We start from the raw sequence: 12,547 nt of genomic DNA on the forward strand, positions 1-12,547 counted from the left end.
ACACCAGGCCGCAGAAGGGACCGGGTGCTGCTCCCGACCTGTGCAGAAACATCCCCCTCATCTTTCGGTGGAGTGGTTCTTTCTGCTTATGAACCCCGACACTTCCAGAAGACAGCTGTGGCCTTCTGCTTAAACTGCACTTCTCCAAGAGACTGGAGCACCCAGACGCAGGAATTGCAAGACTCTTTCTCACCCTGACTTCATCCTTACTGAAACATTAGATGTCATTAAGAAATTTCATTAAAGATCCTATCTCTGCTGTCAGTTTATACAATACTACATAGTAAGATGATGAAACAAGCCAGGACAACAGAGAAAAAAGTAGCAACCTTTTTTTTTTTAAGTGGAGGGATGTTTTCTACGTCTAGAGGCTGTGAAAGTGGCAGCGGTGCCTTTTGCCTTTAAGCAAAAACTGCTTCTGAAGACAACTGTATTTTATTTCTTTGATATTTTTCTTTTAAAAAAAGAAAGGCAGGAAGGTAAAGTGACAACCCTGAAGCTCTTTGTCGAATTATGAGTAGAAATTATCCTCTGTAGCCTACTGTGTACTATTCTAGAGGTGGAAAGGAATTTTAAAATGTACATCACAGTTCGTCATAGTTCCTTCCCTTGAAGGGACTTACATTCTTCTTGGGAAGACAAGACAAAACACATCAAAAGATAGACAAGTTACAGCACCAGAGACCACAGAAAGATGGCGGACTTAAACTGGACCTCGAAGACTGGCAGGGAGGAAGGAGGCTGGGGAAAGGCCTGAAGCAAGGTGCATGGCCCGCCAGCGGGCAATAGAAGCCCAGCTTGGCTGAGGCACAGTAGTCCAGCAGGCCGGCGAAGTGGGAGATGGCAGCCAGAGAAAAGACTGGGAGCCATACTGGAGAGTAGGACAACCTTGGATGTTCAGAATTTGACAAGTAAGAACATTCAGATAGTTTCACACAATTCAGTATTCAGGAATATTAATGTGTTAGAGATGTGTAGGATTGAAGGGAACAGACAGCCCTTGGGGGCAGTTAGAAAGCTACAAGAAAAACCCAGGTATCGGGTGAAGGAGAGAGTAGCAGCACTAATTATTACGAGTTTTATAGGCTAGTTTCATAAAATATAACAAAACTGAGTTGTGCTACAGATGTAACATTAAGACTTTTTCAAAAGATGTTATCAGAATGAAAATTTGGGAGGTGTGTGAGAGTTTTGAAACCTTCCCAGTAATCGATCATTTTTATGATCGACATTACGAAGGGGAAAGAAACGTTATTGTTTTTACATTTTACTTAAAAGACTGTAACTTGTGCTTCACTTTTCCATGTCCAGTCAGTTCTGCACTGTGCTTTCAGGCACTGCCCTCAAACCGCCTTCAGCCTACTAATGAAGAGAAATCTAACTTCGAAGGCGTTCGTTAATTTCAGGAAAATGAAAAGCTTGGCTTACACTAAATACTGGAAATGCCCCAAATTTGGCAGTGATCTTTTAAGTGTTCCAGATCAGCTATTGTTCAAAATGCTAATGGATGAGTTCCTAATTAATCATCAGACAAGCAGAAGAAAACCTGTAACACTCAGAAGTAAAACTTCCCTGATTCTATCAAACAGCGCGTTCCTAGAGCAACAGCCTCTAAAAAAGTTGGTCTGAATGCCAAGATTTTGAAGAAGCAGTAACCAAATGCCTCTAATTTATTACAGGCGACTGCCTGGGAAGAGAGACAAGTTGTTTAAACCAAATGGGTTTCTATTATTCTTACATTTGGGTCATGCCAAGGATGGGGACCGTGTTGGATCTATCCGTGTAGAAACAGAGCACGTTCCATCACCCCGCAGCCAGGCAAGCCTCATGGCCACGATTCCTCTGAACTACAAGAACGCTGGTTTTTTTACAGCTCACTGCTGGAAAACAGCCCTAAGTTTTCATTCTGACCTGGTGTTTCGTAGCAACCCCTGTGTGTGAGCCGCTAAAGCACTGATGTTGTTGCCACCTTCTTTACAGACTGAAGAAAATCTTTTTAAAAAGAGGATGTAGCTAGGTAAGGGCTTTCTTCCCAATCCGCCTGTGCGTGGGCGTATGTGACACTCGGGGTCACTAGTGGGTCTTTGAATCCTGAATACTCAAAAACACGTAGACTCTCGACTGTTCTCATCTATAGCACAACCCACGTGAGGGAAAATGCTTCTTTGGCCTCCCAGTTTCGAGAGAAATCATTGTTCCCTGTACTGATTTTCATAACCACAGAAGAAGAGAACTACTACTCTCGGGGTTCTCTTCCTGTTTGGAGATCAATGCGTCTCTAAGATCTGAAACTTCTATATCATGGTTTAAGCACAAATTCTCCACAACTCAGATTGGCAACATGTAAAATACAACTCTGTTCATTGATCCTTTGCCTTAAGGGATGTTGGGTATTGCCTTGGGGTTTTTGAAAGACAAACGGCAAGACAGAACAGCTCCCTAACATCGTGTGTATTATCCTAAGAACACTGGGATGAATTCATAAGGTAAATGCCTAGGAAGCAGAAAACTCACATCCACGTTACATCTCAACATTCTATTGGGGGGAATGACTTCAAGTTGGAAGTTATTGTTCTTACAAACATTTATTTTCCTCCAAATTTACTGTGTTTCTGTAATGCTGTGAAAAGTCTTCATTTCCCTTTTCCCAAGTGTTGAGGTTCAAAAAGCCAGCTCTCAACCATAGACTAATCTTCATCTCTTCAATGTCTTGTATGTTGATTTAGTTTCATATGTAAGTATTTATATTAGTTTTCCTCAGGGATTTATACATCAATATATATATATATATATTCCTACACAGATATATACAAGCTTTTTATCCTCATCTTACCACTTGACAATACAACTTTAAGTATGTTTTACACAGCTGTTCCTTGGTCAAGGTCATTTGCAAGAGCAAGTCGGTTTCTGAAGAAATCTTGTTTGGTGGGTGAAGGATCCATTGAGGGACTCTCATTAGTTTTTTCCCTGTATTCTGATCCACTGGACCTAAAATCTCAGCACACAGATAAAGTACAGGTTGATTTGGTTTTAATTGTTTTCAGATATTTTATCCAAATTGTTTTGCATTTGTTAAACAGTTGCCTCTTAGATCTGGAATAATTTTTACTTCCCTTCAATTTCATGACTCAGGACATGTGTAACTAAAATTTGCAACGAACATAAAGAGAATATCTTTCTAACGCTTTATGGAGACAATTGTGACAACTGTGTATGTTAGTGTAAGATAACGTTGTAAAAGGGAAATAAAAGCTCAGAAAATTTAGGAAATCCTATTTTTGATTCAACAAAGTAACTACTCCAGAAATTACCAAGGCCCTTAAATTAAAATGGATGGAATTCATTGTTCTCAACCAAGGTTATCTATCAAGGGCCGTTACTGAATTTGGGCATTACATTACAAACTCTTGCTTTTGCTTGTTTTCATTTTTAAATGAAAGATTTATTGAAGCCAACCACACATATATGCTACATTTGGTAGAATGCAGAAATTCGTACAGTAGTCAGATTGAGGAGATGCTATAATCTCAACCACCACAAAGGAGACCAAGCCCAATCAATAGTCAACAACTCAAATCAGTCCAATTGAGTCCCCAGTCGAGGGTGCATTCTTCCTTTATCTTGGTTAAGCCAGTTGGGTAATCCATTCCAGCTCTGCACCTTCTCCAGTTTGTTCATGTCAGAAGTCCCTGGAGGGAGGAGGCTTTCTGGAAATAACCTCTGATAAGCTAGGCTGGGGACCTTTGGCTAACTTAAACTCTGAGCTAGAATGGGTAGAACTAGCCCACTGACTAAGAACCAATATCAAAAGACCTCATGCAGGATGTATGGAAGTGATGTTAGACATGAAGTTCTTTGTCCAAAGCTCCTACACAACTGAACAAGTTCCCCATGTGCTGAGGCAGAATCAGGCATGCTTCCACTATCCACAAAAGAAGGGTAAGTTCTTTCACTCTCTTTGGTATGCTATGAGTCCTCACTGTTGTTGTTAGGTAAGTTAATTGTGACTCTATCATCCACTGAACTCATTGGGCAGAATTCAAACACCCCTTTACATTATTCAAGGAAAGAAGTTGGATCCACACAAAGACTAAAATCCTGATATCTGGAAACCTGATGACTGACTGGATTTTCTTACTATTCACCCTGATACTTGGTATCACAGATGAAGCCAGAGCTGCCCACCATGTTTTCTACTTCCAGTCAGGAAGAAGCACTTTTCCACTACACCCCAGTGCACAGAGGAGAAACTATTCTTTCTCTCAATACCAGTCGTCTGCGTACTCATCAGATAAGATTATTTCTTATCTGGTGGGGTGAAAGTCCTTTTTCCTTTTCAAAATCCCCCTTGGAACTCTCCCTTGAAACAGCCTCCACATGCCCCACCCTAAAACTCCACACCTTTTCTCAACTCAGAATCCCCGCCTACCTATAGTTCAAATCATCTTCCTAACAAATCAAAATGTTAGGAAGTATATTTTTGGCAATTTTATTCTTTCCCCATATCTTCTGCTATCCGGAAGGCTAGGAATGCCTATAGATTTTGGGGTGGGAAATAGGAAGCAAGATTTGAATCTGGCTGGTGTTTCTTCTGAATGGTTCCCCCATATGGCAGTTTCTCATCAGAAAATCATTAGTCAAAACTTAAAATCTTTACCTCACATTTCCCCCTCTTAGCTACATCTGAGCTCTCCAAAACCCAGTATGTCATACTTTGATGGTTCCAACATGCAACTGTTTAGTGTTTACCTGGAAATGGGAAAGCTTTGATGTCACCACCAGCCCCAAGGACCACAGAAATCTTCACCAGTTGCGTTCCCATTTCTGAAACAAATGCCAAAATCGCCCTGTCTAGTTTTCAAAGTCCACAAACTCAGCTCAGTATTTTCTTTTTTTAACCGCTCTTCTCACAAACCACTTTCTCTGTGTCTCCAAGTATGTGAATTTCTCTGCATTTCTTGATATTAACTATTAATTAACTAATGGCTAACTTGCTAATCCTTTTCAAAATCCAGCATTCTACTGTAGCCATGACTATAAGCTTATTTTTATCCTTTTAAAGATAATTTTAACTGACCGCTTTGTAGTATGTGGCCATTTGGACTCCTCCAAATGTGTGGCTATTAGGCTTCGAAGTAATGTATACCTAAATTACTGGGAAATAACCTGCAGAACCTAGGAGAAGGGGCCAGTGTATTTGCTTTTATTCCCTTCATCTATAAAACGGAAATGGCTTTTGAGCTCCTGGGGCCATTTTGGTTGATAGCAGGGCAGATCTGAGCAGACATTAGAGGGAAAGGAAAGCAGATGCTTGCTGGGTACGGGTACACTGGCTGCCAGTACGTTCTGACGCATAGCAATCCAAGTGTTTGATGGAAAGAGAATAACCTGTTGCTACGCTTCCCTCCACTCAGTCCACAGAGACAAAGAAAATAACAAGCTGGGTAGGTCATACAAGTATACATCTGCTACAAATAAGCCTTGTAAGTTTATCTGGAGCTGGGAAGAGGAGTAGAATCCAGTGCCGTGGAACCCTCTGACCTAAGAAGGGCTGGCTTTCTGATGGGAAAGACCGTCTCCTGTGCAAGCTTTAGGAGACCTGCACATGAAAAGTAAGGGAACAGGGGAACACCCATCCTGTCACCCAAATCAGTCAGTGGTGGTAATCAACAGGGTGACAAATGAGCATTCACTTACTGTATGTTTGTTGAGTGCTTACTATGTTCTAGGTCCTAAACCGTCAGCTAGGTTACCCTTACCTTTGAACTGTAAGTTTCTAATGGGCTACAACTATGTCTTTTACTTCTTTTGTGCTAGACAGAACCTAGTACACTAAAGACCCTTAACTTAGTGATGGATTTCAAATGACCTATTAAGACACATTTGTAATGAGGTTTAAGTCATCTAAAATGTTATGCCTTCAACCATCTCCTTTAATTTTGAAGTGATGTAGCGAAATGAGATGGGAGATGAGAGAGGAGCCTGAGTGGGTAAGAAATGGGAGAAGGACGTAAGATAGGCTGTGAGGAGGTAAAGAAGAAGGTGGAGTAAATTATCAATTAGTTCTTTAGTAGTCCTGCTTTCCATTACATGGTCTGTTCCATAGCCGAGGCTGGGCATGTACAGAACCAGCAGGTAAGACACCAAAAGAAGAGGACTCACTGATGTTCAATGACATGGGGCCCTGTAGAAGTATTCTGTCTGTGTGATTACAAAAATGGAGAGATTCTGATGTGATTGGTGCAGGGAAGGTGATGATGTAGGAAGGAAACAGTCTGAGGTATATAAGTTATAAAATGTTAAAGAGGAAGAGAATGGGTGAGGAAGCAGAATTAATCATTTGGAAGCCATATTCTTTTTCTTCCACACCCCCCAAATTTGAGGATAAAAGAGCCTCTATACTCTCTACCCCTAAACTGTCTTACGTAATCCTCTTCTTCTGTGCCACGGCCCCAACCAAGAATACTTAATAAACTAAGTGCAAGATTTATGTATAAAGTAGTATGTGCCTCACACTTCAGAGTAGTCTAGACGTAAGTCTTGAACAGCCCCCATATACAGCCTTCCAGAATGGGACAGTTTGCCTTACTCCCTGCTCAAAGGCACAGAGCTAAGGATTCAGTCCAGCATCAGCCTATCACATTAGGTCTGTTCCTGGCTTCTAAGATCTTCATTAAAAATTTTTAAAGTCACTTAACATTTTCAAGCTTTAGATATGTAGTCTTTATTCTGATCAGTTCTGGGCAGCTTTCAGGGACATGTGACCTGGTATCTACCCAGGACAAATGTGCCTGAGACAGAAATAATCAGAGCATCAACCTTCTCTCCAAATATCTTGGGCACTTTTCAGGATTTTTTTTTTAATGATGTCAACTTGACTCTCCCTTTTGAATCCTTGTGGGTCTGAGCATTCGGCCCTCCCAGCCTCAGAGGGAAGAGAACCCTTTCTCGGGTTTTCTGCTGCATCTGGCTCCATGCCTAGCTTCGTCCCGAAGCAGCACTCTGGGTGTGTGGGGCCACCAGCCAAACAAGCCCCTATGGATACAAAAAGGGTATCAGTGTAGACAGGAATGAGCCTCCAGAGGGCTGTGGGGGAGGCAGGCAGCGAGCCCCAAATGTGACACAGGTGGCTGTTCTGGCACTAGTCCATTTTGGATCTCTGAGGCCAGGTTGTGGCATGGTTCCAGTACCCAGGATTAACCACTTCCTAAAGTCACAGGGCTTGCTGCCAGCCTGACCTCCCGACACATGGGAGGAGAAGGAGCTAAATGTCTCTTTCTGGTTCCTCCCTGTATCTGTCCACATGCCTGACTTCAGAGTGCAAGTTCCTACATAACAGCTGGGATTATGTCATTACAATTCCTATACAAGTGTCTCATACAGCACATGCATATAAGAAAGAATGCTTAACTACTGAGAAGAATGGTACGTTCTCATCTGAGTTAAGAGCTGCTGACCTTTCTGTGCTACACTGGGACCTTTTTGCCCTTCCTCTCTGTCTTAGCATAATGGAGCAAACTTCCCGTGGTTCTTACATGAGAACACTCAGGAGAAGCTACTCAGGCTTCTTCTTTACCCTGTGCAGAGTCCCAAGGCGCCCACTGCAGCTCCCTGACACCGGTGATATGCAGATATCACCTGGGGGTGCTCACGATCCTACCCCACATGTTCAAAGCCAGGAGAGCCTGCCAGAGGGAGCAGCCATCTGTGCGGCAGCCCCTTCACTTGCATTCATACACAACTTCAGATTTTTAATACAAAGGCAGCAGCAGGACTGGTGGCGGCATTGTGATTGATGCAGGAGGGACTGATCTATGAGAAAGGAGAAGAGGACTGTGGAGATCCATTTAACCCTCTAAGAAGGACCCCCAAAAGGTGCAAGAAGACTGAAAGCAATTAACCAACAGGAATTTGGAGAGTCCACAGCTAGTCCTCAGCATTGTGCCAAGGGCTGGGGGCGGGGGGCGGTGGGAGGGCTACAGAAAGGTAAAATCAGGTCTTCCAATGGTGAGTCTTTAAAATTATAGGTCCCAACGCCATATTAATTTCTTGTTCCAGGTGTTAAAAAGATGTGATTACTCAGATTGATCTAAAACAAAGCCAAAGTACAGATAAAGCAAATCTTAGCACTAGAAAGGACTCAGGTGCTTATCTCGGGCAATTTCCCACTCAGTGCAGGAACCCCTTCCATTAGCACCCTGACCAGGGTCATCTAGCTTCTACTCAGGAGAACCCACTCCCTCATGAGACAGCCAGCTCCAGTTCCAGCACCTGCATTTTTAGAAAGTTCTTCCTCTTACCCACTCCTAGCTCCGCCCCCTTGATACAGAGGGGACAAGACTACTCCCTCTGCCTCAAGTAACTGGCAGAGCATCTTCTTACATTGCTCTGAAAAATGGGAATTTGTAAAGGAACCAGCGGTGAGTCCATGGCTCCCTGTTTTCCAACAGACAGTACCCACTCATTATAAATGGCAGTGGGCAAAAAGTGGCTATTTGTTTTGGGAATACTGTGGTCTAGAAAAAAGATAGGCTTAAGCAGTGCCTATCTTAGGAGTCCTGAGAAGGATTTAGGAGCCTAAATCCTAAGGTTAGCCTGGAGGGTTGTCTGCTTCCAGGTCTCTCCACCCTGGCCAAACACGACAGAGGAAGGCACTGGGCCAAGAAAAAGTCTAATCTATGAACGTAAAGAGAGGAATACGAGTCTTAACTCCTCACCCTCTGCATAAAGGGGATCTAGCAACAGTCACACGTACCTTAGCAAAACTGAAAGGGGACTTTGTGGAGTAGTACTGTGTCTAATGCAATACTATTGCTCTCTTTCTCTTCCTCATTCTTCCAGTAACAACAGGAAGGGACCCACACTCAGAGATCCTCTAATCTCGGTACCACCCTCCCCATGGGAGAAAAATTAGACAAACCATCCAAAAAAGTCCTCACTCCAGGCCTGCCCCCAACTCTTCCATCAAGACCATTATCTAAATCAGCCAGTAACTTCTACCCTCAAGGAGAAAGTGATGTCCCTCAACTTCCTCACTTATCAGCAACTCTCCAAAGGCAGCTATAGTGTCTTTAACTTTCCCATCCACGAAACGTTTAAAACTGACTGAAAGAACCTCCTCTCCCCCAGAGAAACTGAGTAGCAGGGAAAATCTCTCTAAGGGAGGGGGAGATGGCGTGAGGACCAGTGCAGATAAGAAACAGCAGTCTCCCAGACGGGCAATGGCTAGACTGGAGAACTCCTCTCAGGTCAAATGCTAAATGCTCAAACCTCTCTTCCTTACGTTTCATGCTGGGGTTTGGCCACCACCTCCCAGTCTGTAAGACAGTGCCGATAAATGCTGGCCAAAATGCCTGGTGGGTGATTTCCTACAACAAGGACTTAGAGTCTTAGAAGGACCACAGAAGGGAAATGTCTTGTTTTTGCCTCCTATGGAGTATGGAAACGTCATTAAAGCGATTTATTATTATTATTTTTTTTAACTAGGGCCCAAGCCAAATCCATTCCGTCATTTCTGCTAAGGAAAACACTAGCGAAAGTCCCAATAAACATGTACTAGCATCCAGGATAACTATAGACTCCCACAGGCAGAAGTGCTGAGATGCCTTGGAAAACTCTCCACAGGTGGGGAGATTTGGATGGAGCACCCATTACACCCAACTGCAACAGTGGATCCCAGGCCTCCCAGTCTAAAGGGATTTGATTGTCACCAGCTCATTCCCCTGGGGACCGACTCGGCTTACTCTTCTCAGACACGTGATTTTGGGAACAAGGAAGTGGAGCTAAAAGAGGCAGAGGACAGGGCTGAGTTTGCTTTTACTCTAGATTACAATGAGAAACATCTTCACCTGACGGAATCGTGGCTATTGGCTGCAGGCACTGAGCTTGAAGCTGTTGTGTGAAACCAGGCTACTTAAAACTTATTACTGTTAAAACCCCAAGACTTAGCCCAAAGGGAAATGAGTTACAATGCTGTCTTGTCTAAGGGCTACTCACTTCTTTTTAAAGAGCTTGCGGAAGGAGCTCCGAAAGCCCCCTTTCTGGTCTTGCCTGGGGTTTTGATCGCTGAAAGATGTTTGTTCGCTTTCTCTTTCTTCCTTTGGACAGAATCTGGTGGTGTCTTCTAAATGCATCTCCTGAAAATATAAAAGAGGGGTGTTTATTTACTCTTTCCAAAGTTAACGTTATCCTGACTGGGACAATTTTTTTTTAACTTTGTCACTTTCCTCTCCCACCCCAAAGACTAACGGTGAGCACCCTATTCCAACTAAAGCAAACCTATGCTTATTAGAAGTTGAAAAGAGGATAACCTTCCGCTGAGTGCAGAAGTATTTTGTACGTATCAAGGCAAACAGTCTTAGAGTAGGATTACGGCATAAAAACAATTAAAGATCAGGACATAAGGGGAGTTAGCCTGTATCTAAAGGGTCTGGAGAGTAACTTCCTAGTCTGGCACCAATCCTGTCTTGCTGGAAAACAATGGGCCCCTCATGTCTCTGGGAATGTTTCTCTTTCTACAAAATAGGGCAGTTCCTTTGTTGTAATGCTAGTTTTAAACTCATGTTCCTAACTCTCCATTTTAGACATAAATGAGGGAAGGAGGTTTTGCGGGGTCAGATCTGTTTAGAAATAGAAGTCAACCTTGTCTATATGGGCACGTACGTGCATGCGTGTATGTGTGCCTGCCACACACTTCCAACCTGCAAATACGCCTTTAGTATAGTTTTTGTCATTCTTAATTCATGGTATGTACAGTGTAAAGTAAAACTTAATAAAAAATAAGGCTCTATCTTCTGTGAACTTTCTAGTTACTTTTTAAGTGTGAGATGTGCTAAATAAAAGATATGCACTTATATTTATGTTCCATATGAATGAAATGTTTACTGTGAGGTGACTGAGACAAAAGCAACCTAAAATAGCTGCTTAATTTTGAACCACAGAAGAGAACCCAAGGAGTCAAAGCAAAAACCACCCTGAAACTTTCATGAATTGGATGAGTGACTGACTACTTGCTGACAGTGAAGTGAGGCATGGGGATGATTTTTTTTTTCAGGAAACATGGTTTGACATTGAAAATTTAACTTGGAGTTACAGTAGCAGATGTAGAGTTTCTCTGAGACGCTACTAAGATTCGTTACTAAACTATGGAGAGCAACATCTTGATCGCTTAGTGTGGCATTTCTCAAAGTGGTCCCGGGGCAACAGGATCAACTGGAGTTTTTATTTAAAATGTAGAGCCCTGAAACCCAACCAGACTTTTGGAAATCAGAAACTCTGGAGTTAGGTCTAGGTAATCCTGATGCACACTTAGATTTTAAAAACCAGTGGTTTAGGGTATGCTCCTGCCCACCTGCACTTAATGTTTATATGAGTCACCTGAGAATCTTGCTAAAATGCAGACTCTGATTCAGTAGGTCTGGGGTGGAGCCCAAATTCTGCAATTACAATAAGCTCCCACGTAATAAATGCATTTATTACTACCCTAAGGACCACACTTTGAAAACTGGGCTTTTAGGGACTGTTAGGAACTAAGTATATGGAGTTTAAGGAAAATCTCTCTGTGCAATGATGATCTTGATAATATCTTGCATTTGTATAGCATTCCGTACTTTACAAAGCATATTCACATACTTTATCTTATTTGGCCTGATCCCCACAACAACGCTGTGAGTTAGGTAAGGTATATATTGTCTTATTTTTACAGATGAGAAAACTGGAGGCACAGAGATGCCAAGTGAATTGTCCAAAAGCACACAGCTATTCAATAGCAGAGCCGGGACTAGAACCCAGATCTCCTGACACCCAGGTAGGTGCTCTTTGCACTAAAGTATACTGCCTCCTTTCCTGACTCTTAAAGACAGGGGTTGGCTGGCTCTGCGGGGCAAGGGTGGAAGATACACAGAGTATATTTAAGGAGATGGAATAGTTGGAGCTTTACACGTCTCAACGAGAAAGAGCTGACACCTTTAAAGATAGTGTTTTTGAAGGGTTCATCTTTTGCACCTAAAACCCCACCTCACTTCCACCTCAACCACTCACACACAAACATGCACACACAAACACATATATACACGTACAGATGCCTGCCGACATGCATACACACACGCACTGCTTCTGCCCACTTGGACTTTGCATTCCACCTCTCTAGGATTCCTAACAATCCACACCTTCTGAATTTTTAGAAAGAAAAATTTTGTCCAAAAACAGAAATAATAAGGTAAACTTTGTGTGAAAAATTCACATGCTTGAAAAATTTACTATTGACTGAAAGAGAAAAGGCCTCTTGTAACTGACCTCTATTTGACATCTCCTTAGTGTCACTTTCTGAACTGACTTGACTCTTGTCTGACACTTTTAGGGGATGAAACTTGCTCTCCAGGATGTCTGATTAACAGTCCCTAATATATTGTTTATTGTTATCTGGTATGTCTGATAAATAGCCACAAATGTTTTACTCATTGTTTGCTTCTCAGATATATTTTGTTATTTCTGGTTAGTGTTTTTTCTTTTCCAGTCAGTTGTTGAACTCCCATTTTTTCACATA

At 42.4% G+C, this 12,547-nt stretch overlaps 1 protein-coding gene across 1 annotated transcript in view; it reads right to left on the minus strand.

Moving 5' to 3' along the window:
• Positions 1-433: 433 nt before the first annotated feature.
• ARHGEF33 (Rho guanine nucleotide exchange factor 33) overlaps positions 434-12,547 on the minus strand; it is a 46,651-nt gene continuing 34,537 nt past the window's right edge. Inside the window, exons 15-16 of the mRNA XM_057308961.1 lie at positions 10,000-10,139; positions 434-4,827 (exon numbers count right to left, since the gene is read on the minus strand). Coding sequence (XP_057164944.1) covers positions 4,776-4,827; positions 10,000-10,139 — 192 coding nt within the window. The 3' untranslated portion in view covers positions 434-4,775. The remainder of the gene's footprint in view (positions 4,828-9,999; positions 10,140-12,547) is intronic.

The sequence above is a fragment of the Ursus arctos genome, unplaced genomic scaffold (assembly GCF_023065955.2).
Source record: "Ursus arctos isolate Adak ecotype North America unplaced genomic scaffold, UrsArc2.0 scaffold_8, whole genome shotgun sequence".
NCBI classification, from domain to species: Eukaryota; Metazoa; Chordata; class Mammalia; order Carnivora; family Ursidae; genus Ursus; species Ursus arctos.